Source organism: Buteo buteo, chromosome 31, assembly GCF_964188355.1.
Source record: "Buteo buteo chromosome 31, bButBut1.hap1.1, whole genome shotgun sequence".
Classification (NCBI taxonomy): Eukaryota; Metazoa; Chordata; class Aves; order Accipitriformes; family Accipitridae; genus Buteo; species Buteo buteo.
This window is the reverse complement of record NC_134201.1, coordinates 1135774-1161484: the sequence shown is the minus strand read 5'-3', so window position 1 is coordinate 1161484 and position 25711 is coordinate 1135774. Positions and strand designations below refer to the sequence as shown.

The 25711-nt window shown below is 51.9% G+C and overlaps 2 protein-coding genes and 1 non-coding gene across 3 annotated transcripts; 2 read left to right on the top strand and 1 right to left on the bottom strand.

Annotated features, from left to right (window-relative positions):
• Window positions 1-603: 603 nt before the first annotated feature.
• On the top strand, window positions 604-20595 carry LOC142025977 (olfactory receptor 14A16-like). Its single transcript, XM_075018726.1, has 2 exons — window positions 604-1584; window positions 20569-20595. Exons 1-2 carry the CDS (start codon window positions 670-672, stop codon window positions 20593-20595), a joined length of 942 nt encoding a protein of 313 aa, XP_074874827.1. The 5' UTR covers window positions 604-669.
• LOC142025965 (olfactory receptor 14A16-like) lies at window positions 12172-13455 on the bottom strand. Its single transcript, XM_075018713.1, has one exon. It carries the CDS (start codon window positions 13231-13233, stop codon window positions 12172-12174), a length of 1062 nt encoding a protein of 353 aa, XP_074874814.1. The 5' UTR covers window positions 13234-13455.
• A 1386-nt stretch (window positions 20596-21981) lies between the features above and the next one.
• On the top strand, window positions 21982-22054 carry TRNAF-GAA (transfer RNA phenylalanine (anticodon GAA)). The gene has a single exon. It is a non-coding gene; the product is annotated as a tRNA-Phe (tRNA).
• The last annotated feature ends 3657 nt before the right edge of the window (window positions 22055-25711 follow it).

Genomic DNA, 25711 nt, shown 5'->3' with positions numbered 1-25711 from the left:
AGGGTGCTGAGACCTTGAGAAAGGGTGAGACATTTAGTGGTCTGCAGTGGGTCCCTCTCCTTTCAGTAGTGTCTGGTGGCTTTTACTGGTACCACAGGAGTGTGATCGCCCTCCATCTGAGAAAACTGCAAGCACAGGGCAGCTGGGAACAAGCCCAACCAGTTCCATTCACTCCTCACTAAGCCACAGTGAATCTCTCTGACTCTCATGTCTCATCTCATGATTTCTGATTTCAGAGAACACTCACATGGAAGGATGGGGGAAGTACTTACCCCCCCCCCCCCCCAAACTTCTTTCTGCCACCCACATTCTTTAACACTGGGAGTGCAGATGCTGACAAGCCCTCCTGTGTTAGGAGTGATTTTATCTGACATATTCTGAATATCAAACCCAGCCCCCCTGCCACGTTCCCATCTACCCACTGCAGCGGGGCTGGGTCGACTCCTCAAGAGACAACGGGCAGAGGCCCTGCTCCAGCACACAGAGCCACAGAAAATGAAGCTGAAGAGCAGAGGCAGAATGAAAGTTTCTCCTGAGGAAGCGAAAAGGGTGCATATGTGTCAGGGGGAGGGTGTATGAGACATATCTTTGGTTTTACTCAGAGATGTTTGTGGTAACTTGTCACTGCCTTTTCCTCCTTGGACAGTGCCCCGTGTCCAGAGGACGCATATGCCCAACAGCAGTTCCATGACTGAGTTCCTCCTCCTGGCATTTTCAGACAGACGGGAGCTGCAGCTCTTGCACTTCTGGCTCTTCCTGGGCATCTACCTGGCTGCCCTCCTGGGAAATGGCCTCGTCATCACCACTGTAGCCTGCGACCACCACCTCCACACACCCATGTACTTCTTCCTCCTCAACCTCTCCTTCCTCGACCTGGGTGCCATCTCCAACACTGTTCCCAAATCCATGGCCAATTCCCTGTGGGACACCAGGGCCATTTCCCACCCAGGATGTGCTGCACAGGTCTTTCTGTTAGTCTTTTTGATGTCAGCAGAGTGTTTCCTTCTCACTGTCATGGCCTATGACCGCTACGTTGCCATCTGCAAACCCCTGCACTACAGCACCCTCCTGGGCAGCAGAGCTTGTGTCCACATGGCAGCAGCTGCCTGGGGCTGTGGGTTCCTCTATGCTGTGCTGCACACTGCCAATACATTTTCACTACCCCTCTGCCAAGGCAATGCTGTGGACCAGTTCTTCTGTGAAATCCCCCAGATCCTCAAGCTCTCCTGCTCAGGTGCCTACCTCAGGGAAGTTGGGTTAATTGCAGTTGGTGTCTGTTTAGCATTTGGGTGTTTTGTTTTCATTGTACTGTCCTATGGGCAGATCTTCAGGGCTGTGCTGAGGATTCCCTCCGAGCAGGGACGGCACAAAGCCTTTTCCACGTGCCTCCCTCACCTGGCTGTGGTCTCCCTGTTTATCAGCACTGCCATATTTGTCTACCTGAAGCCCCCCTCCATCTCGTCCCCATACCTGGACCTCGTGCTGGCAGTTCTGTACTCGGTGGTGCCTCCCGTTGTGAACCCCCTCATCTACAGCATGAGGAATCAGGACCTCAGGGATGGCATTAGGAAACTGATTACATGGGCTCCTATTTTGCACCGAGAAACTTCCCATCTCTCCACAAATGACTGCCAGGGTATTCCACACCAGTCCTGATTTTGTTGTTGTGGTAGTTGTTCTCTTTCTTCTTCTTCTTCTTCCTCTTCTTATCATTATTATTATTATCATTTTCTTTCTTAATTTATAATGTTCCTACAGTAATGTTTGTTTTCCTTTTACATCTAAAGAGGTATGAACCCCCTCTGTCTTACCTGGAGCCTCTATAAAGGTGTCTAATGCTTGTTGAGAGCTGAACACATTACAACATCTGTGTAATAAAATGAGATCTCTTCTGTGCTGCGCATGAACACTGGGCTTGTCTTCCAATGCCAGAGTCAGGAGTTGCTCAGGGTTCTGCATGACTGCAGGAGCAAAAGCCTCTCAGTCACCTTGTGACCATGTAGAGATCAAGGATTGGATTTAGGGCTCACCCGTCAGTGTCTAGTGACAGTGGAGGCCATGGCTGGTCACTGAGTGACATACCCAAGGCTGTCACATGTCAGACGGGGCAGACAACGTCATTCTCAAGGGGAAACTGGAGCTGCCTGGAGATCCCCCAGGCTCTCCAGGGACAGAGTGTGCCCGAGGTGGGCAGTGAATGTGAGAGAGCACCCAAGGTGGAGTCACCGAAGGTAAAGTACCGAATTGGTGTATCTACAGGGAAACAAGGACTCTGCAATCCCAGAGGAGGCAGCAGGGACCCCACAGCATGGGTGAAGGAGTCTGGAGAGTGATCAGTGTCACCCCCATTCAGTGGAGGCCCACTCATCCCTAGTGTTGATGCAGAGGAAGGCTGTGGGTCACTCAGAATTGCTGTCAGGGCTTGCAGGCGCTTGGACGTGTCTCGGACACCCCGGCACTGCAAATACAGCAGGCCACACAAAAGTGTGAGTAACTAACTGCCACCCTCCATCCCCACTGGTTAGAGAAGGAGCTCAGACCAGGTACTCGCATGCAGGAGCTTCTTTTGTGCACATCTGCACTGCAGCAAGAGGGTGGGTCTGTGGGGTGCATGGGGGAGCTGAATGCCCATCCCCTCCGAGGGTTTCTAACCAGAGGCTGGATATCTGCGCTGGCTCAGCGGAGTCACTGCCCTACAGAAGGGGAAATGGACCTCTTGCTGTCACTGCCGAGGGACAGAAATGGGGGTTAACAGAGGGGGAAATCTCCATCTCTTTTAGACACCTGCTCTCGGTGAAATCATGCTCTTGGAGTTAGCTCCCCTCCACTCTTTGGAGAGGGAATTCAAGGAAGCAGTGAGAAAATTGGTTTCAGAGCTATTTTTCATCTGGAATACCTTGCCCAGCCCTATGCAGTCATGGCACCCATGGTATCTAAGGGCAGGTCTGCAGTCTGCTTGGTTTTTCTTGTTGCTGTCTCTGTCACACTTGCAATCCTACAGAAATGTTTGGATTCATCCCAGCTCTGCTAATGGTGAAACCTGCTGTGTGTGACCTAGAAGCATTCTGTACATGCTTACAACACTATCACAGCTGGCTCACCAGTGCTATGTCTTTAAAAAGTGTCATCTCACCACCACAGAGACCTTCAGTGCAGGTCCTGAAGACCGAGCTATAATTCAAACGATCATGAAAGGACATTGTCAAATGTCAGTTCAAATGTGATTTTAGCAAAAGCCAGACACAGGAAACTATGAAGGCCAAGGGTTGAAAAAGAAGTGTGGGGCTGTAGGAAAGCGAGGTCTCAGAGAATGCAGTGTCTGTGTTGGTTCCATGGCTCCCTTGCTTTACTCTTGCAGGAGCAAGACTATTTTGGTCAAAGGGAGGAGGTGACAGGCAGGGGGGAAGAAGACTTGAATACCTCCAAGAATAGGGAGGACACAGCCTCTTTTGGCAGCTGACTTCATGGTGAAAACACTTCTTGTTGCCTGGTGCCTTCTCTGCCCCAGGCTGAACAAGCTTTGCTCCCTCAGTCTTGCCTTAGACGGCAAATGCTCCAGCCTGCCCCCAACCCAACAGTCTCATAGCCCTCTGCTGAGCCTGCTCCAGCTCATCAGTGTCTTGCCTGCACCAGGATGGGGGATGGGGCGCAGGAGACCAAAGCTGGACACAGTGTTGTCTAGGTTGTCTAAGAAGCTCTGAGGAGAGAGAGATAAACACTTTCTCTCATCTTCTGGCTGTGTACCTCTTCATACAGCCCAGAATGCTGTTGGTTTTCTTGGCTGACAAGGCACACTGCTGGTTTACGTGCAGTTTGCCATCTACCAAGACCTCCAGGTCATTAATAAAGCTATCAAGCAGAAGAGCTCCCAGGACAGGACAGACCTTTGCAGTACTTCACTTGGTCCTGGCTCCAGGCAGAGTGCTACCTGTTCAGGAGGATGCCCTGTCCTCTCTCAGCAGCTGTGGATGAAGCCCCACAGATTTGTATGGGTCAAGTTCTCTCCTCGATCCTTGTGCACTGTTGGGCTTTCCTCTCCTCCTTGTACAAATTTTGAAGAATTTAAAGGTATTTCATAAGAGGATAGAGTCAGACCTGAAACTGAGAAGAAAACTACCTTGTCCAAAAAGCTGGAGCTTCCAGGAAGCTTCCAGTTTGAAGGAAATTTTTCAGGAATGGCCACCGGCTCAGTCATGAGGTACAGTTATTGTCTGCTGTACTGACCGAGCTTTGCTGGAGCTCCTTTCAGGTGTAGGGGGCTGCAGGCAAGGAGTTTTTCCTTTCCCCATGTCCTCCAGTCAGTTCGCGGTGGTGCATGGAGGGAGGCCAAGAGAGTGACACAAGAAAAGTTCACACCAGAGACAAGGGAAAGCTTTTTCCTCATGAGGACAGCCAAGCACAGGAAGTGGCTGCCCACAGAAATAATCCCATTTCCATTCTTGGAGGTTTTCAAGTCGTAACTTGGATCAAGTGCTGAGCAACCAGCTCTTACCCCAGAGTTGCCCCTGCTGAGCTGGAGACCTCCTGAGGTCCTTTCCAACCTGAGTGTACTGGTTTTGGCTGGGACAGAGTTACATTTCTTCACAGTAACTTGTATGGGGCTGTGTTTTGGATTTGTGCTGAAAACAGGGTTAATAACACACTGATGATGTAGTTATTGCTGAGCAGCCTTTGCACAGCATTAAGGCTTTTTCTGCTCCTCACGCTGCCCTGCCAGTGAGTAGGCTGTGGGTGCACAAGAAGTTGGGAGGGAACACAGCCGGGACAGCTGGCCCCAACTGACCAAAGGGATATTCCATACCATGTGATGTCATGCTCAGAAATAAAACTGGGGAGGTAGAGGTTGGAAGCAGCTGCTGTTGCTTGGGGATTGGCTGGGCATTGGTGAGCAATTGTCTTCTTTTGCATCACTTGTTTTTCTTGGGTTTTATTTTCCACTTTCTTTGAGGGGTTTTTTGGTTGTTTTTTTTTCTTTTTTTTTTTAGCAAGTTCATCACCAAGCTTGTCATGTAGAGACAACAGCGTGGAGAGAGGGCAGAGGAAAAGTCCAGCATGCTGGTGGGTTGCTCCTTGTGAGGCCTTGTCAGCTGTAGCAAAGTGAAAGTCCGTCAGAACAATGGGCATCGTGAAGCCATCAAGTCAACCAGAGCATAGGGGAGGGCAGTGGAGATGCAGGTAATGGTGACATGATTGGGACCTCAGCTCTGTTAGGGGGCAGCGAGGGACAAGTGCTCTGGAAGGCAGAGCTAGCTGGGAAGTGAGGGGTATCCCCAGGTGAGCAGGGAGGGGGCCTCACCAGCCTGAGCTGCCACCAAGGGAGCAGGGCAGGCCAGGGGGCTGGCAGCTGGAGGCAGTTCAGAGTCCAGGTCATCTGGCGAGGTTCTGATGATGGAGCAGGTCCAAGGTCAAGCCAGGAAGTTGATGCACAGCTTGGGGTCAGGATGAGGCCTGGTAAGTGTTACCTGAGGGGTCAAGCACAGCCCAGAGCTGTCTCCTCTGCAGCAGGACCTCAAGTAGAGGAGCATATCGCCTGCATCTCTCCCCCATTGTGCACGTTCCCCTCTGCCGGAGAAAGGGGCTGAAAGAGACTGCCCTGTGATGCTGCTGTGGAAGGTGGTGTGCACAGCTGGGTAAGGTGGAGGGTCTCCTGGCTGCCCATCTGTCTGTCCCTTGGCAGGAGGATGACACTGTTGCTCCTTGTTTTCCCCATCTGTGCCTGCTGCTCCTGTTCCAGCTCCCAGGCTCTTTGGGACGGGGCGTTCAGTTGCATTGCAGACACTTGACCCTGTTGATCTTGGCATGGAAGTGTCTGCATGGAGGTGCCCAAGTCCCCTTCTAACCTGTTGGGCTCCAGGCAATGTAGACCATGGGGCCTACGTCTATAGCCTACATCATATGGCTATGGGTCCTACGTCTTTTTCGAACCAACACTGTGTTATTGTTTTCTTGTGGGAGTCCTGCCAGGCTGTAGGTTGCCCTCCAGTAAGGCACAGCTCTCCCTTTGTGATATCTGTGATAGCATCATGGTATCAGAGAGTCCTTGGTTTGGTCCTCCAAGTCAGGCTACTTATGCATCACACCTTCTTTCTTACTTTCTCCATGTCAAGGCTAAGAAAGGCAGAGGAGTTGGGAGATCTGCACTTTTAAACTGCACTTCTCCTTTTTTTAGCACAGTACAGTTTCTTTTCTGGTGAGTAACTCACAAGTGTGACTGCTGTTTAGCTGAGAGCACATGGCAGCACAGGACAAGCCGTATGGGCAGATCAACTTCTGACTGCAGGAAACTACACCTCCATGGGTCTCTACTTTCACTGAGAGCAACGGAAAGGATTTCTACCTCTGCAGAGAACACCTTCCCAGTGTGATGGGGGCATCTCATAAGTAATTAAAGGTAGAACTAGGCCCCCTCTGCCGCATTCCATGTTGTAGAGAAGAGCGTGTGAGGAGCTGCCTCTGTCGATGCACATGTGCATCAAAGCTGCTCACCTCCATTCCCCATGGAGTGACTGCAGAAACGGTACAGACAATACACTGGTGTGAGGACGGGGTCTGTCTCATTGGAATGAAGACCCCTGGAATGGGGTGGGTGACCCTTGACTTCACATCCCTAGTTATCTCCTGAAGCTTGAGTGGGACCTGGTGGGGATCAGCACAGCGGTTATAGACATGGGTTTAGGCCCACAACTGCAACAACCTCCAACTGCTGGAAATGGGGAGTCTGTTGAAGACCGGTCGATATCACTGGGCCAAAGAGAAGGATGTCAGAAATTCAAGGCTGGCCTAAGGGAGATGATACTGTCTTTGTCTACAGCTAGCTTATGGGATGGTGCAGAGGAGAATGAGTCAGACTCTTCCCAGGTGGGCACAGTGGAAAGTTGAGAAGCCGTGGGAAAAAGTTGGGCCATGGGAAATTCTGACTAGGCTTAAAAGCAAAGAATCTGCACTATAAGGTCTGTCTGGCACTGGGAACATGCACCCAGAAAGGCTGTGGGATCTCCACAATGGAGATAGTCAAGCCTCAACTAGACGTAGTGCCATGGGGGTTTTTGGATCGTAATGGATGACTACTTAATATGGGGCAGAGAGGCACCCATCCGTCATCCCAACCAACCATCTAGAGAGGTTTGCTGGTTGCTGGGGACCAGGATCCACGTTGTTGTGGTGGGACGTCCAAAGCTCATCCGGCCCTCTGACTACTACCCCCTGCTCTTATTCCAAGTGGGCACAAATCACACTGCCAGGGGAAAGAAGTGACAGTATCAGATATGACTACAGGGCTCTGGGGGTGATAGTGAAGGGCATGGGGGCCCAGATGGTGTTCTCCTCAACCTTGTTGGTGAGGGGAAAGGGTGTGAGGAGAAAGGCACTAACAGGACAAGTTAATAATTAACTGCAGAACGGGTGTAGAGGACATGGTTTTGGGTTCTGTGCCCATGGCACCCTCTTTACAGACCAGCATCTGCTTGGGAGAGATGGGATCCACCTCTCTAAGCAGGGCAAAGCTGTTTTTGCCAACAGGCTGGCTGACCTCATAAGCAGGGCTGTAAACTAAGAAGGATGGGGGAGGGAGGGAGTAACCAGCAGTCCTCTAAGGGAGTGATAGATAGGATCACTGAGCAAAGGGCATGGGGTGATGTGATGGGAAGGGATCACAAAATCAGTAAAATGGGGCTCAAGTGGGGTCAACTCCAGCACTTACATGTAAGCAAGGAAATGCCTACAAAGCACCATGGTGGAGAAATCTCTCACACCCTCTCCAGGAACTCAACATGCTGGGCTGCCTCTCTAAAGTGCCTGTACTCTAATGCGTGCAGTACGGGCCATAACCACGAGGATTTAGAGATCTGTATGCAGTTGCCGGGCAGCAATCTTGTTGGGGTCATGGAGACATGGTGGGATGGCTCCCATGCCTGGAGTGTTGAAATGGAGAGATACAGGTTCTTGAGGAAGGAGAGGATGGGAAGGCAAGGATGGAGAGTTGCCCTTTGTGTGAGAGAACAGCTGGAGGACATGGCGCTTTGTCTGGGGATGGATAGGGAGCCAATGGAGATCTTAAGGGTGAGGATTAAGGAGAGGACAGGAAAGGGTGGTGTTATAGTGGATGTCTGCTATAGGCCACTGGACCAGGAAGAAGAAGTATATGTGGTCCTCAACGGACAGGTAGGAGCAGCCTCACATTGGCAGGCCCTGGTCCTCATGGGAGACTTCAACCACCCCAATATCTGCTCAGAGGACAACACAGCAGGGTATAAGCAACCCAGGAGGTTCTGTGGAGTCCAATGATGATAAATTCCTCACCCAAGTGATAGAGGAGCCAATAAGGAGAGGTGCTCTGCTGGACCTCCTCCTCACCAACAAGGAGGGGCTTGTTGGGGATGTGAAGGTCAAAGACAGCCTTGTGACCATGAGATGGGGCTGTAGTGACCATGAGATGGTGGAGTTCAGGATCCTGAGGGGAAGGAGGAAGGTAAAAACAATCTCAGAACGGCAGATTTAAGGTGAGTAGAGTTTGGCCTCTTCAAGTATCTGCTTGGAAGAGCCTCATGGGATGTGGCCCTGGAGGGAAGGTGTGCCTGAGAAAGCTGGTTAATATTCAAGGATCACCACCTCCAAGCTCAAGAGGGGTGCAGCCCATCAAATATGATATTGGGCAAAAATGCCTAGAGGGCTGCGTGGATGAACAAGTTGCTCCTGGCCAAACTCAAACACAAAAAGGAAGCATTCAGAGGGTGGCAACAAGGACAGGTAACCTAGGAGGAACACAGAGATGCTGTCTGAGCATGCTGGGGCAAAGGTAGGAAAGGTAAAGTCCAAATGGCATGGAATTTGGTGAGGGATGTCAAAGAAAACAAGAAGGGCTTCTGTAAGTAGACAGGTAACAAAAGGGAAACGACGGAAAATGTGGGCCCATTGCTCAGTGAGACTGGGGACCTGATGACACAGGACGTGGGAAAGGCTGAGGCACAGAATGCCTTCATTGCCTCAGTAGCTGCTAGCAAGACTGGCCTTCAGAAATCCCAGCTGCCAGAGACCAGGGGGAAAGTATGGAGCATGGACATCTGCCTTGGTGGAAGAGGATCAGATCAGGGAAGACTTTGGCAAACTGGACATACATAGGTCCCCGCGCCCTTACTACTTTCTTATCGTTCATGTGCCTGGAAATGCTTTCCATGATTAGCTGCTCCATCACCTTCCCAGGGGTGGAGGTGAGTCTGACTTGCCTGTAGTTCCCTGGGTCGTCCTTCTTTTCTTTCTTGAAGACACGAGTGACATTTGCTTTCCACATCTCTGCTCTGGGGCTCTTTATATGTCTGTGCTCTAGGCCTCTGTGTATCACTTGAGGTCTGGCATTGGCGGGCCATGGTGTTATGCCATTGTACATCCCATAAAGTTGTGGCCAGATCAGAAAAAAGGGATGATGCGATGGAAGTGATAGCAGGTGTGTCCATTTCTTGTTGGCAAAGAAATATAGGGTGATCTGTCCAACTGCTCCAACCTTCATTGCTCCAAGCTCCCTGTAGATAGGAAATGTGGATGTACAATCTGACAATATAAACGTGTCACCAGAACGCAGTTCTCCATTCAAAGTGTTGGGAGGAAATACATTTTTGGAAATGGCTGTATAAATCTCTATTTACATAGAGGGAGAGAAAGTGTCATCATCTTGCTGGTCCATGTCCATGGCCTATGAAAAAATTCATGAGAATTTGCAGACCAATATCAAAGTGCTGAAAAGTGACTTTTTACACACTTATTACCCCAAACTCTTTCCTGCATATGTTTCTACTTTTGCCTAACATCTTCATTCCAGGGTTGACTCAGTTGCCAACACAGAGGTTGACGCTGCTTCCAAGATACCCAGGGGTGGCTGAAGCCCCCATGTGGGACTGGGAAGTGACCTACAGGAGCACTTCTGGAGCAGGAGCTGGTCACCAGGCAGGGTGTGTCCAAGCATCTCCGTTGAGACTACTGATTTCTCCCCCTTGAGTAAAAAAGGAAGCGTGGGCCATGGCACCCAAGGCGCCCAACATTAGAGGGGATCACTCATCCCTGCCTTCACTGACAATGGAACCACAGGTACTTTACCCTCAAGGGAATGAAAAATGAGTGGGTCTAGGTATTGCAGAGTCTGCTTGAAGACACTCCTGTGTCCCAGATACATTGGGCTTAGTGCCCGTTTGGCTACTCAAAAGAGAGCATTTCATTCACTTTGTCTCTTTTTTCCCCTCTGTCAATCAGGGGAGCTCGTGACTTCAACGTGTGACTTGCTGTGTGCAAAGAGCGGACATGGACAGACAGAGTCCAGGGCAGGGAGTGTTTTGGGGGGTCCTGGGATCTGTACTTACACAAAAGTGTGGGGTTTGTTCATCTAAGGCTATCCGCTGTAGGAAGTGGACTTCAGAGGAGGTAATGTGGACTTAATACACAGCCATTGACTGTATTACATCACTGCATGTCTGTGTGCAGCTCGGTCTCCAAGCAGGAGGGAGTTGGTGCCCACGGGCTGAAGCATGCAGCTACAGACTTCAGTGAAGAAAGCGCAGATTTGAACAAGGCTGCTGTAAGTGCCAGGTGGTTGAGGGGAAAGGTGGGGCTGGGGGTAGGGATGAAGAATGACCATAGACTGTTAAGACGGAAAGGGTCTTGCTTTTTGTAATCATTCAAACTCCATTAGGAGGATCAATATGAACTGGGGATTACTGATGTGACATGATGCCTAAGCAGAAAAATAAAGAAAAGTGGAGGAAAAAAAGAATTCTTTCTTATTGTTTAGTATTGAAATCTTTCCACTTTGGCTACACTCCTGAATTCTCTCTAATGAACCACATAAGAATTGAAGACCTAAAGGAAAACTCTGCACTGAGTCTTGGCTCGTTAGGGAATTTTCATGTTATTGAGCCCTCTGGTGCCAAGTTCCTGAACTGCAGATCCTGAAAGATTGAACAAGCCTCTCAAGAAGTAAAATCCAGCAGCAAACTTCCAAGTTTCTGAGGGTGTTAGTGGGCGCCACTGAGGAACATCACTGAAGAGACCATGGACGGAACGACCAGACAAGAAGACCATCCCTGGGGGCTGGTGAACTAGGAAGTCGGAGACACTGGTTACAGGTGGAAGATCAATTGTGGAGGTGGCTGTGAAAGCCCTAAATGTGTTTCACCAAGCAGGATGGCCAAGCCCAGACCCCCATCTCCCTGGGAAGGGGGATCCTATCATTCATGGGATGCTTACATCTCTTCCTGGGAGCAGTATGTGTGTGTGTGTGTGGGGGGGGTGATGACGAGTGAAGGACAGTGGTAGGACACCTCCCAGACTGTTTTGGGGGTTGGTGAGGAGGGAACAAGGGCCTGGGGCTGTAAGGAATGAGTGTCCTCTCATGGGCTTCAGTGGAAGAGACAGCTGCCACCGTGGAGATGACAAGAACTTCAGTTCTGTTGGCAGGGAGGAGGGGGGCAGCCGCACAAAGGCCCTGTTTGCACCACAGACAGTCCTACACTGTCCTATGCCTGTGCCAGTTTCCCTGCAGACTTTAGCTGCCTCCCCCTGTTTCCTTACCTCACCCTGACCTTGGGATCTCCCAAGCTGTACTGATGCCTGTGAAAGGCAAGACGCTAGCTGCAGTACAACTTGCTTAGGAGAATGAACTTTATGTGACACTACGAGCTTTTACTTCAGGGTCAATATGACCTGAAGACCCAACCTAAGCCAGCTCTTCATGACTGAGAACACCCCATAACGACAACAAAAGCATGGAAGATTTACCTTTCAAAAAAACAGGCATGTAGCCATGAAGCAGGCAGGAACCACAATCGACCAGAATCCAGGATAAACATCCCCCACCTGCACTGGCCATCAGTTTAGAACAATGACGATTAACACACCACTGACCATACTTCTACATCACCTGCACAGCTCAAGCATGTACTGATTCTGTGTGGGAAAAGTACATACCAATTACGCTAGCACTAATAAATGATGGGTCTTAGACAAAGAAGTTGCTACAGGCCCATTAATTTTGCTTAAATAAAATGTTTTCCCGTTTCTACAAAGTCTGTGTCATGCAAGGTGGGTGGATATTTAAGGGGATAAATAATTATATTTATTTGAAGACAACATCATCAAAAGGGGAAAAAGGGAAAAATGATGTAAAGAACGAAAGGCAGACTTGGCCTGTCATGTCATACACTGGGATTCACTTGCAGAGGAACGTAGGAAGACTGTGGCTGCTGAAAACCATTCAGTTACCAGTTTTCTCAGGGCATCCTTGAGCTCCTGGTTTCTCATGCTGTAGATGAGGGGGTTCAGAGCTGGAGGAACCACTGAGTACAGAACAGCTAACACCACATCCAGGGATGGGGAGGAGGTAGATGAAGGCTTCAGGCAAGAAAACACTCCAGTGCTGATAACCAGGGAGACGACAGCCAGGTGAGGGAGGCACGTGGAAAAGGCTTTGTGCCGTCTCTGCTCAGAGGGGATCCTCAGCACGGCCCTGAAGATCTGAACATAGGACAGTAAAATGAAAACAAAACACCCAAAAGCTAAAAAAGAAGTTGAAATAAGAAGCCCAGCTTCCCTGAGGAAGGAGTCTGAGCAGGAGAGCTTGAGGATCTGGGGGATTTCACAGAAGAACTGGTCCACAGCATTGCCCTTGCAGAACGGTAGTGAAAATGTATTGGCAGTGTGCAGCACAGCATGGAGAAACCCACTGCCCCAGGCAGCTGCTGCCATGTGGACACAAGCTCTGCTGCCCAGGAGGGTCCCGTAGTGCAGGGGTTTGCAGATGGCAATGTAGCGGTCATAGGCCATGACAGTGAGAAGAAAATACTCTGCTGACATCAGAAATAAAAAGAGAGAAACTTGAGCAGCACATTCTGTGTAAGAGATGGCCCTGGTGTCCCAGAGGGAATTGGCCATGGATTTGGGGACAATGGTGGAGATGGCGCCCAGATCGAGGAGGGAGAGGTTGAGGAGGAAGAAGTACATGGGGGTGTGGAGGTGGTGGTCACAGGCTATGGCTGTGATGATGAGGCCGTTTCCCAGGAGGGCAGCCAGGTAGATGCCCAGGAAGAGCCAGAAGTGCAAGAGCTGCAGCTCGCTTGTGTCTGCAAATGTCAAGAGGAGGAACTCTGTGATGGAGCTGCCGTTGGACATCTGCTTCCACTGGACATAGGGACCTGTCCAAGGAGGAAAACACAGTAAGGTAGGGGAGACTCCTCTGAGAAGAATCCAAACCATTTCCCATAGATATTCCTCCTGCTACACATCCCCCCTTTTCTTTTTCCAGGAGACCTTCCTCATCTCCCTGGATGGAGCCCTGGTTGATGCTGGCTGAGTGTACTGTGAGGAGAAGGGCCTCTGCCCACAGGATGCCGAGGAGTCAGTCCTGCTCTGCAGCAGTGGGTTCATGGGAACTGTGGGGGCAGGGGCCAGTCCTACAGTTCAACTTTGCTAGATGAAACTGCTCCTAACACAGGTGGTCTTGTCAGCATCAGACCTCCCAGTACTAAAGGAATGGGAATGGCAAAGGCAGGATTTTTTACAGTTACTCCATGTCACCTGGGAAGTGTTCTTGGACATCAGAAACCCTCAGCATTTCTGTGGCACTCAGGGAAAACAGGGTGAATCCTGCAAAGCAAGAGGATTCTCTGCGGCTTAGAGCAGAATAAGGGAGCTGGTCTGTCCCTCTGTTTTGTTCCCAGCTGCCCTGAGATTACAACTGTCTGAAATGGAGGGTGCCCATGTTACCAATAAAAGCCACCAGACACTACTGAAAGGAGGGGGACACACTGCAGACTACTAAATGCCTCACCCTTTCTCAAGGTCTCAGCACCCTCTTTCTAGCCAAGGACACACACGGCTCATTTCATCAACCCAACAGCATTTCCTCAGTTGCAGCATCTCGGCACTTCTCTCTGTGGGCTTTCAGACAACAGAAAGATGCTATGTGAATGATTTCCATGCTTAAGGACAGCTCACAGCTTGGAAAGCCACTCCAAAGACTTAAAGCCAATGTCCTAATGATTACATCTAATCCAGGGAAAACCAGCTCATTCCCCAGCCCCACAGAATGCATTGCCCACAGCCCCACAGGTGAAAGCTGGGACACCTCATTTCCAGGGACACACCTGCATAGGAGGACCTACAAGGTCAGAGTGTGACTCTGCAGCTGAAACTCCCATTCCCAGAGAGCCTGGCAGCAAGAATGAAATAACACTAAAACCAACACAAACAACTGGAGAAACATGGGAAAATACAGTGAGGGTCTGGCTGAGAGAGGCAAGCATAGAGGCAGCCGGACAGTCAGGAAGCATTACCCTTACCCAGCTGTTCAGACCTCCTCCCAGACACCAACAGATGCTCTCAGCCCTGAGCTCTGCAGAGGGAAATGGGCACGTGGCTGGAGAGCTGCACCCACGGCTCTGCTGGAGCTCTGGCTGCTGAGGAGATGGTTCATGCCTTGGACCCCCCAGCTCTGAGGGCAAAGGCTTTGCTGGGAAGGAGGGGAACCAAAGGGGCTTGCTCAGAGGAAGGGGTCTGCACTGGAGGAGATCATACAGAGTTTTCTGAATTCTCCCTCCCACAGCATTTCTGCGCTTTGTTTCCTCTCATACCCTGATCATATTCCTGTTGCCTGGAGACTTTTTCCTGGGAGATGTTTTCCTATCCCATTTCTTTTCCCTGTCAGCACTCACAGACCCCATCCCAACCTTTGCCCACCCATCTTGGACCTACAGAAACCTGCCTGTTTGCAGAGCACTGGCTGGGTGCATGTTCCTCTTTGCAGGTGCAGAAGGGCAGCTCAGAACAACCCTGATGGGTCCAGAAAAGGGGGTGCTGTCCATAGGCAGGGCAGTGGCTCCACGCACTTTAACAGGCTCCTAGCAGACCTCCTGATCACTGTGCCCTGGTACACAGCCCCCTGGGGCAGAGGGACCATGCTCTAAAGCACAGCTCGGGGCAGGGGGGGGTGCCCTGCACAAATGCCTTCACAGCCCTGCAGCCGTCCCCAGAAAAAAGTAGCTGTCATGCACTTTCCTTCTGATGGTGCAGCAGGGAATTCCTGCTCTGGACTACATCCTTCTTGTCTACTGTAGAGAAACTGTGAGTTTTATTTACAGAGCTCATAAGCTGTGGATTGTGCCAGCTTTTGGAGATCCCGTCAGGATACTCTTGTGCATTGCCCTGCCGTCAGAGACCTACCGTGTGAAGATCTGTCCTGCAACAAGCCCTCCTTTGTCCTCCAACTGCTGACTGCCTTTAACCTCCCTCTCCCTTCCCTCCTCTCCCCTCGGTGCCTGCAGGCAGTGCTCTCAGCCCTGCTGCGCTTTGCAGAGGAGCTGCTCCTGGATAGAGCTGTCTCTCTGCAGTGCTGCCTGCTTGTAATGAACTCGCTCCATCCCAGGAGCCCAGCCCAGCCCAGCAGCAGAGGACCAGCCCAAGGCACCATTTCCTCTGCCTGCTCTGGGCTCCCTGAAGATGTCTCTGGAGCTCTGGGGCTGAGAGCTCCTGAAAGGCACCGGGGTCGCCCCTGGGGAACATACCGCAAAATCACCTGAATTAATCACCAACAGTAGAGAGAGAGATTGATTCCAGCAACATGGTTTGCCCTGCCAGAGTGCGGTTCTCTGTGACAGGTGTCAACGTGCCCCTCTCGACATCGATATTCTTCACCCACAAGAAAAGGGACACACAGACAGGGCCAGGGAGGGGCTTGGCTTCCCTTGTGCAGGCCAGGGATTCAGCTGAGGCAATGCAGGCTTCTCATCCTGACCAGGAAGCCCTTGGGTTGAAGCAGGACTCAGCTCCCCGCTTTGACTCCACAGACCCAGCGGAGCTGGGAATCCTCCTGCTTCAGTTCAGGTGTGCACAAAAGAGTTGCCAGTGTGTGAGCCCTGCTCTGAGCCCCTTTACCTTTAGTCAGTGGGGACTCAGGTGCTCACATACAGATACTTTGTGATGACTGAGGTGCCAGAGGTGGCCCAAGCCATGTGCAAGTGTTTGCAAGCCCTGATGGAAAATCTCTGAGGATACCCACCTCCTCCCTGAGCATCAGCTGAGGGCCAGAGGGGGAATGGAGAGATCTTGGCCACCCACAATGACATCAGATGTTTAGGGCACCTGAACGTGCCTTGTAAAATATCTGAAAAGCCTCTAGTGCCATGCCAGGTGCCTGCGTGCCAAACACAACTCCACTCAGTAGGCAAACACAGCACCCAACCTCCAGGAAAGCCATGCCCTCTTAGAGCTGGTGGGGGGCAGACACCCCAGGGCCTCCCAAAGGGGACCGGTGGCTATGTGCCACTACCTGAATGACAGCACCACGGCACTGATGCAAGGCCATGCCACCTACACCCGTGGTGATGCAGGGCTGGGAAGCAGATCCCAGCAGGGTGACCTCCCCTGTGTCTGTGTTCTCAGGACTACCCTCCTCTCTCTGAACCTCTACTCACCTGCCTGATACTAAGAAGAGGGAAGCTGATAATAATCACAGACTCATAGGATCATAGGATCATAGAATGGTTTTGGTTGGAAAGGAATCTTTACAGACTACCTAGTTCAAACCCCTTGCCGTGGGCAGGGACATCTTTCACTAGATCAGGTTGCTCAAAGCCCCATCCAACTTGACCCTGAACACTGACAATGATGGGGCATCCACAACTTCCCTGGGCAACCTGTCCCAATGTCTCACCACCCTCACCATAAAAATTTTCTTCTTACATCCAATCTACCCTCTTTAGTTTTGAAACCCTTACCCCTTGTCCTGTCACTACAGACCTTAGTAAAAAGTCTCTCTCCATCTTCTTAAAAGCCTCCTTTATATATCGACGAGAGCATGCATTGGCATGAAAGTCAGGAAATCCCACAAGGACAGATGCCAGTTTCTGTCCCTGCAGGGGTCTAACCCTGGCAATGGCAAGGGAGGGGGGCTGCCTGGTGGGAAGGAGGCATTTTGGAAAGGTGTTGGTGGACAGCGAGATGGACAGGATGAAGCCGTGTGCCTTGGAAGCAAGGAAGGACAGCAGCAACCTGCTCTATACAATCAGGAGCATGGCCAGGTGATTGAGGGAAGAGATTATACCTAACACTGTGTCCAGATTTTAGATCCCAGTACAGGAAAGATGTTGGCAAGCTGGAACAACTTTAGCAAAGGGCCCCCATAATGGTCCGAGGCAGGAACACCTTATCTGTGTGGAGCGGCTGAGGGAGCAGGGCTTGTCCAGCCTGGAGAAAGGAAGATCTTGCGTGAAACATGTAGCAGCATTGCAGTGTTCCCAGGAAGACTGAGTCAGGCTCATGTCCATGGTACAAGACAAAAGGCCAAGAGGCAATGGGCTGAAACAAGGTGGTTAGTGCACATATAGAGAAATATGCTTCCAACATGAGGATAGTCAAATGCTGGAAGCTGTTTTGCAGGGACTTTGTGCGGGCTGTATCCCAGAATGTGACCAAAGCGTCTTTGGATAAAGCCCTGAGTAATCTGGTCTGGGCCTGCTTTGAGTAGGAGGTTGACCGAGAGACTTCTGCGGTCCCTTCCAGCCTAAATGGTGCTGTCCTTCCTTCTCCTTCATCTTTTCAAATGAGAGAAATCTCTCAGGTTCTCCCTGACCTCAGAAATAATTCGCATCAGGTGCAGAGCTGCTTCACAGTTGACACCAAACAACCTTGGCCACATCATTTGCTTCTCTTTTTATTCCCCCCACCCAAGCTCTTCTCTTGTACTGTTGCAAAAGCTGCCAAAAACAACAGCCTACCCTCTTAATCCTTTCCACATTGGTCTTTCATTTCTTGTTTCATACCCTATTTCTGAGATGGTTGCTGTGGTTTTTTCAACTTTGGGTAGCACCTTGGGTTAACTTTCCTCACAGCAGCTCCTACGGTGCTTTGCATTGGTGGCCAAAACAGTGTTAATAACACTGCCGTGTTTTAGCTATTGCTAAGCAGTGCTTGCACAGTGTCAAGGCTTTCTCTGTTTCTCTCTATGCCCCCTCAATGAGTAGTTTGGATTGCTTGACACTAGAAGAGCAGGGGAAGTCATTTAGCAAGGCCAAGCTTCTTGCTCTATATTGGTGTCTGTGTCCCTGTTTTTGGTAGCGGATGGGCAGCAGGAGCCCCTGGGAGAAGAGACAATGGGTTATCCCATGCCAGACACAGCCAAGTCCAGCCAGCTCTGCAACAGACCTGCTGCTGGCAAAAGCTAACCCATCAGCAAAGCTGGCGGCACCTCTGTGAAAGTGTATTTAAGAAAGGGCACAAATGCCAGAGTGGAACAGGAGTAAGGAAAAAAAAAGAGCGTGAGGAAAACTCCTGCAAACAGCAAGGTCAGTGAAGAAGAGGGGGAGGAGGAGCTCCATATGATGCAGAAGAGATTCCCCTGCAGCCTGTGGAGGATCAAATGCCAGAGAAGTTGGATATTTCCTGAAAGAACTGTAGCCTGTGGGGAGGATGCCACAGGAAAAGCGTAAGGAGGGAGCAGCAGAGGTGAACTGTTAGGAACTGACTGTAGTCCCCCTTTTACCACTCACAGGGAAAGGAGGTAGAGGAGTCAGCAATGAAGGAATGAAGCTGAGCTTGGGAAAAAAACGGGAAAGAGGAGGTGCTGTGGTAGTATTTAACTTTTCTTCTCACTATCCAACTGCCCTGGCTGCGGCTGGGATAGAGTTAATTTTTCCAGGAACCTGGGAGGGGGCACAGCCAGGACAGCTGACCTGAACTAGCCAAGGAGCTATTCCATACCATGTGACATCATGCTCAGTATATAAATGGGGAGCGGGCTGGGGGGTGATCTCTCGACTTTCAGTGGAGGAAGTGGCGGAGCGTCAGGTTCTGGATGGTGAGCAGTTGCACTGTGCATCACTCATTCTGTATATTCTTTTATTACTACCGTTGTTGTTGTTGTTGTAACTTCTCTTTTTGTGTTGTCCCAGTAAATTGTCCTTATCTCAACCCACAAGGTTCCAGGGGTTTTTTTTGTTTTCTCCTTTCTGGTTCTCCTCCTTATCCCACCGGAGGGGAGCAGGGAGGAGTGAGAGAGCAGCTGCATGGCCCTTTGTCACCAGCTGTGCTGAAACCACAACAACAACCGTATTTGAACTGGTCATAGAATAAGTTCATTTTCCTCCTGTTGAGCCTGTTTTGCTCATGACTAATTGGGAAGTGATGTCCCTGATTTCATAACAAGCAATTCAGCATTTTTTTCCTTTTTTCTCCTTCTGTACTGTTGAGGAGGAGGAGTAAGAGAGTGGCTGGCTGGGCATCTGGCTGCCAGCTAAGGTCCACCCACCACACAGTCTCCCACAGTATTCTTATATCAATGCTAGGAAGCTACAGTCTTGACAGGTGGGCAAAGAGGTGAGTAAAAGACTGATTGGATGCATCAGGGTCTCTTCTGGGGCTTAATGATGCTATCAGTGTCCTGGAGGAGCTGACAGAGTTTTCAGATGACACAAACCTGAGGTGCGGACCAGTCTATACACCGGAGTGCTGCCTTCTGGAGGAACCTCGACAAGTTGGCAGAGTGGGCCAAAAAGAACCTACCGGATTTCAGAGAGAAGAAATGCCAAGTCCTTCCCCTGGGGTGGCCTAACCCTGGGCAACAGCCCCCAGGTAGGGTGCAGCTGAGCAGAAAAGGCCCTGGGGGTCATGGTGGACAACAAGCTGCACATGAGTCAGCAGTGAGCCCCTGCAGGCAAGAAGGCCAAGAGCAGCCTGCCTGTATGAACAGAAGCGTGGCCAGGAGATGAGGGGGAGGGATTGTCCCCCTCCATTCACTGCTTGCTAGACCACATGCACAGCACTGCACTGAGTTTGGGACCTCCTGCCCCCAGTACAGGAAAGACATTGGTCAACTGGAGCAAGTTCAGTGAAGGGGCACCAATACAGTCAGGTGTGTGGGGTTGTGCAGAGGGCTGGAGAACTTTCCACCTGAGGAAAGGCTGAGGAAACTCTGTTCAGTATGGAGATGAGAAGGCTTTGGGAAACCTCACAGGATCATTTCAGTACCACTCAGTACCCTCAAGGGGAAGAGAAGGTCTCTAAACCTAACAACAAAATGATGAGCACTGTGGTCACCCAAACCTTGGCCAGTTTTCAATCCCCCTCACTGTCTGCTCATCCAGCCTCTGCTTCAACAGCTTCTCTATGAGGATTTTATGGGAGTGAGTGTTGAAAGCCTTACTCATCTACCAAGGCAGCCATTTCATTGGAGAAGTTTATCAGGTTGTCAAATAGGAATAGCATTTCCTTTCATCAGCTGTCCTCCGGGCCTCTGTGGTGTGTCAGCTGGGTCTGGACTTGGAGGGCCATGATGTTATGCCACTGTATAGCCCATAAAGATTTGGGCACCTCAAAAAAGGGATGAGCAGAGGGAAGTGCTACCAATTCTGGACATTGCTTGGTAGCAAAGAAATAATAGTGGGGTCTATCCAACCTCTCCAACCTCCATTGCTCTCAGCTCTGTTTAGATATGAAATGCAGATGACAAATGTTTTAATAGAAACTTGTCCTGAGAACAGTTTCTCTATTCAACATGTTCATAGGTAATGCATTTCAGAAATGACTATATAAATCTAGCTTTATGTAGAGGGAGAGAAAGTGTGATCAAGCTTGCTGTTCCATGTCAATGGCCAATAGAGAAAGCAATCCTGAGGATTTATAGAAAACCCTCAAAACTCTGAAAACGAAGACTTCTTACACACTTATTACTCTCAGCCCTTTTCTGCATATTTCTCAATGTGTACGTATCATCTCCACTGAAGGGTTGATGCAGTTGCCCACACGGGTGTGACCACTGCCTCCAAGATACTCTGAGGTAGCTGAGCACCTCATGTGGGACTGAAAAATGTGCAGCAGGACCAATGGCAGAACTTCTGGAGCATGAGCTGGTGGACAGGCAGGGTGTGTCAAAGCTGCTAGGCTGAGACAAGTGATTTCACTCCCTTGACTAGAAAGGGAAGCCTGGGCAATTGCACCCAAGGTGTCTAGTGTTACAGGTGATCACTCTTATGCCTGCCTTCACCTACAATGGAGACACCTATAATTTTCCAAGCAGGGAATGAAAAACAAGTGCATCTAGATGATGGCAGAGCCTGCTTGAAGACGTTCCTGTAACCCAGATATGTTGGGGTTAGTGCAGATTTGGCTGGACATTGATTGACTGGAGCAAGTTCAGTGAAGGGGCACCAATACAGTCAGGTGTGTGGGGGTGTGCACGGGGCTGGAGAACTTTCCACCTGAGGAAAGGCTGAGGAAACACTGTTCAGTATGGAGATGAGAAGGCTTTGGGAAACCTCATAGGATCATTTCAGTACCTATCAGGCAGTTAAGAAAAGAGAGCCAGGCTCTTCATCGTGGTGCATGGTGGGGAAATGAGAGGCAAGGGACAAAAGTTGAAAGAATGTTCAGGCAGGACATGAGGTCCATGAGGTCATAACCATAAGGTCACTTATGCACTGGAAGAGGTTGCTCTGAGAGGTTGTGCAGTCCCAGTCCTTGGAGGTTTTCAAGCCTTCTCTCCCCCTAAATATGGTCTCCAAACATTGAACAGAACACTCTTGCTCATGCAAGAAGGAAGCAAAAGCCTATGGCACTGGAAAAGCTCTGCCTCCTCTGGGCCCTCTCTTCCCTATGAGAGAGGTCTTCCACCAACCCCACCCTTCTTCCACCAACCCCACCCTTCTTCCACCAACCCCACCCTTCTTCCACCTCCAGCTTTGGCAGCTGCATGTGCCTGGCCTGCCCACTTGCCTTCACCACTCACCTTTGTAACTGAGGCCCGACACACATCTCGGCACTCCCACTGTAAGCTGGCACGCACCCCACACCTGGAGTCTACCTGGCCATGGAGGCAGGGAGAGGCCGGATCCACTCTGCCCGGCGCTGGACACAGCTTTTCCCTGGGAATGTCCCCAAGGAGCTCTCTTCATGTGTGTGTATCAGCCTGTGGCCTGGCAGGGGTGGCACAGGGACAAGGGCTGCTGGGGCAGGGCTGAAGTAGCTCAGCTGGGAGAGCGTTAGACTGAAGATCTAAAGGTCCCTGGTTCAACCCCGGGCTTCAGCACTGATTTTCTCCTGTAGATTTTTGTAGAGACTGCCTGCCTGCCTTCTTCCAGCCTGCCCTGGCCCTCCTTGCCCCTTCACCTCTTACCAGCGCACTGCCCCTGCATGGTAGCCTGTGGCATTGGGCAAGACAATTGCCCCAGCTTTACCACCATGACAACGCCATCCCTGCACATGGTCCAACTACCAACCTTTGAGTAAAGAGCTGAACACATCACCCACCCTGCCGCAGAGACCCCAGCCAGGGCTGTCCCAGGGCACTGTTTTGCTGTCAGGACAGTCCTCAGTGCTGAAGGAGTGGGAAGGTCCCTGAGCCCAGCCCACTCCCTCAGCCCCAGGCAGATGGAAGCTTGTTCACCTCACCTCCAGGCATGCTGGGGGACAGAGGGTGCAGGAGGAGGCCCAGTGCCTGGAGGAGGGGGTGTAAGATTTCTGCCCCCAGGTCCTCTCCACCACATGCCCTGGGATGCCACAACAGCCTGAGGACACCTCACCCCAGGGAGGGCATTTCCCTCACCCTGTTGCACTGCTCCTGCTGTGGCGTTGGGGACAGATGTGTCACAGAAGGGTGTTGCCCTGGGTGGCAGAGGAGGCTCAGGGCTTTTCTCCTCTCCATCAGCCCACTCTGGAGTTGGCCACAGCATGGGAGAAGTGCCAGCAGCAAGATCCTCCTCCCGTCCCATTGCCCTGCAGAGACGTTGAAGGGCAGCGCTCTGCAGTGCAGCCCTGTGCCAGGATCAGAGTCCAGCAGAGAGGCAGGCCCGACTTCCCCCATCTCAGAAGGGTTCAAGTGCTGTTTTCTGCAGAGGGTCCCTGGGCACCCAGGGGACAACAGGGCTGTGCTTGTCATAGACACATCACGGGAGAAGAGTGTCTCTCCTGCTGGCAGGCATCAAGGGGATGGAGCTCAGTGGAAGAGCACCCGCTTCGCATGTGGGAGGTCCTGGGTTCACTCCCTGGCATCTCCAGGGGTGGTGCTTTTGCCTTGACTGCCCAGCCTTAGGTAGGTGTGGGCTGGAGCTCAGGCACTGCTCCACCTCAGGCCCTGTGGGCCTGCCCTGCCCAACCAGGGCTTGGTTGTCAGCTGGGAAGGGCTGTGGGAGGGCTGTGGGAGGTGCCTCTGCTGAGCCCTTTCTTGGAGGAGAAGCAGGCAGCTGTGCTGGACCTGAGCCCAGGTCACTGCCCTGAATCCCAGACCCACCCCACCCACCATCCAGGGACAATGCTTGGCAGCAGAGCGTGCCTGGGAGGAGACCTCAGGGAGGGGATAGACAGCAGCAGCACGCTAAGGAATCCTTTCTGGCTGCACTGGGAGATGTGGTGTGAGGGTGCTGGCCCAGCCCAGGTGTCCTTTGGGACCAGAGCCACACTGCCCTGGTGGCTTTCCAGGGCTAAGGGTCTAAGATTGTTCTGTCTCCACTCCAGGTGGAGATCCCATACCACATGGGAAGCACTCTGTGCCAGCAGGTAAGGGTGTCTGGGCTGGACAAGCATGGGCAGGGCTGTGGGACTCCCAGCTGGAGTTTTCCCTCCACCATCCTTCCACCATTGCCGCTGGCTTGAGCAGAGCCTCAGCTCAGGGAACTTGGATCTGCTGAGGTCAGGCACAGCCCTGCAGAGGTGGGACTAGTGGGGCTGGTGCCCACCTCTAGTTCCTGGGGTGTTTGGTGACTCCGTCAATACTCCATAACTACTGTGCTGGTAGGATCATGGAGTCGCAGGTCTGTCCACAGCCATGCACAGGCAGGGAGGGCCAGGAGATGGTGCCTTGGCTGCTCCCCTGGCAATAACACCCACAACCAAAATGGGGCATGAGACATGGAGTTTCACTGCAGGGTGCCCAGCACCCTGGTGAGCAGAAACTCAGAGAAATAAGGCTGCTCTCCTATGGGCTTTAAACAGCCAAGCTCTGCCCACCATGGGGGCTGCAGTGCTGAGACTTTGGGTCTTACTGTGACCCCCTCAGGCAGGTCCTCGGGAGCTGCAGGAACAACCACAGAGCTGGGCTACAGTGACAATCTTGCTTTGCTGCAGAGAATGGACCCAGCCTGCAGGGCCAGACTGTTCAGGTCCCCAAATGCCATGAAACAGGCTCTTCCAGCTCAGGCGTGCTGCCCCCTCAAGCACACACAGGCCTGTGGCTCATCTCCCCAAGCAGGAAGAGGAAAATGCCTGCCAGGTGCCAGAGAAAGGGAGAAATATTACCCCTGTGGAAGGGCAGAGCTGGCAGCAAGGTGGCACAGGACAGGCACTGGGTTCCTCTCCCCAATCCCCACTTGGGGCTCCTTGATTCTGCACGTCAGTGTCCATACTGTCCATAGCCCCCACCATCCTCTGTTCAGAAGTTAACACTCCCCCCTTCTTTACTTCACTTTTATACTTTCCTTCTCCGAGGTGCAGGGCTGGAGCTTGCCCCCATCGGAGTTTTCCAGGGGATGGAGGCTGTGTTTGCAGTGCCCATGTATGTCACCCATGACTGTCGGTGTCTTACTTTGGGAATGCTGCTCTCCCATGGGGTCTGCCAGCAGAAAGGCTCTGGGGTATGGGGCTCAAGGGATGTGTGTGCCTGGGCTTCTCCCAGATCCCCCCAGGATCACCCCAGGGGTGGAGGAGCTCCCAGCAGGGAATGGGGCAATGCTGAAGTGGGAGAGGATGTTGGTGACAGCCACCTCCTCCCCGTTTCTCCTCTAGGGCCAGATCCTGCTGCTTGCAGCAGCACAGAGCTCCAGTACCTAGCCACAGGGAACCCTGCCACAGCCAGCCAATGCACCTTCCAGCCCGCAGCAGAGGAGCTTTTTGGGGAAGTACCGGAAGGGTGTGGAGACCCACCAGGATGACCAGGGAGAGCAGTTTGGGCACCAGGTCCTGCCCAGGTGTCGAACCCTTCTCCCCGCCTGGTTCCTGCATAAGAGCTTTCTCTGCCCATGGGCACTGGGGCAGCTGAAAGCACAGCCAAAGGAGAGGGACCCTGGCTTAGCTCCCAGCAGTGCCTCTTTTAGGGGAGGGACAAAAAATCTCCTCGGCCATGGAAATGTGCCCACATGGGCATCCTCCCAGATGAGCCCTTCTCCAGGCCAGGGACAGGACCATGGCTTCTGGCTGCAGCACACATCTCCTGGGGATGTTTTCTCCATCCTCCCAGCCCTCCAACAGTGCTGAGGGAAAGGTGTCCCCATTCCACCTGTTCCCATCCCTCTTGTACCTGCACACAAGTACCGCCCTGACACGAATCCAAACTGACATCCCTGGTGAGGCAGCAGGAGGGCAGGGGTGAGGGCTTGAGGAGAGCAGGAGGAGGGGGTCCCAGGGCTGCCGTGGGGCCTTACAGCCTCTGCTCAGGAAGGAGGCAGCTCAGGGCCTTGACAAGAGTGCTCAGGGTCTGCGAGGGCCCAAGGCAGCAGGAGCAGCCCATGGAGACTGGGGTCCTGGCAGAGCATGAGGAGAGGGAATCCCAGCCCCGTGTGTCCCAGAAAGCGGCTCTGCAGCCTGTGCTGGGGCAGTGGGGAGCAGAGCTGCCTCCTAACCATGGTGGGAGGTAATCCATGGGCCATGTTCCCCCCTGGGGCTGGCTGGGGTGTTCAGGGCACTGTGGCAACCTCAGGGTTTACCCTGACACGGCAGCTCTGTCATGGCCTCTGCACTGTGGGACCAGCATGGC

Excerpts from the sequence above, each read along its gene's own strand:
- LOC142025977 (XM_075018726.1), top strand. The coding sequence starts at position 670 with ATGCCCAACAGCAGTTCCATGACTGAGTTCCTCCTCCTGGCATTTTCA. Across the intron at positions 1,585-20,568 it reads TTAGGAAACTGATTACATGG|CTTTATGTAGAGGGAGAGAA; the intron begins GCTCCTATTTTG and ends ATATAAATCTAG.
- LOC142025965 (XM_075018713.1), bottom strand. The coding sequence starts at position 13,233 with ATGGTTTGGATTCTTCTCAGAGGAGTCTCCCCTACCTTACTGTGTTTT.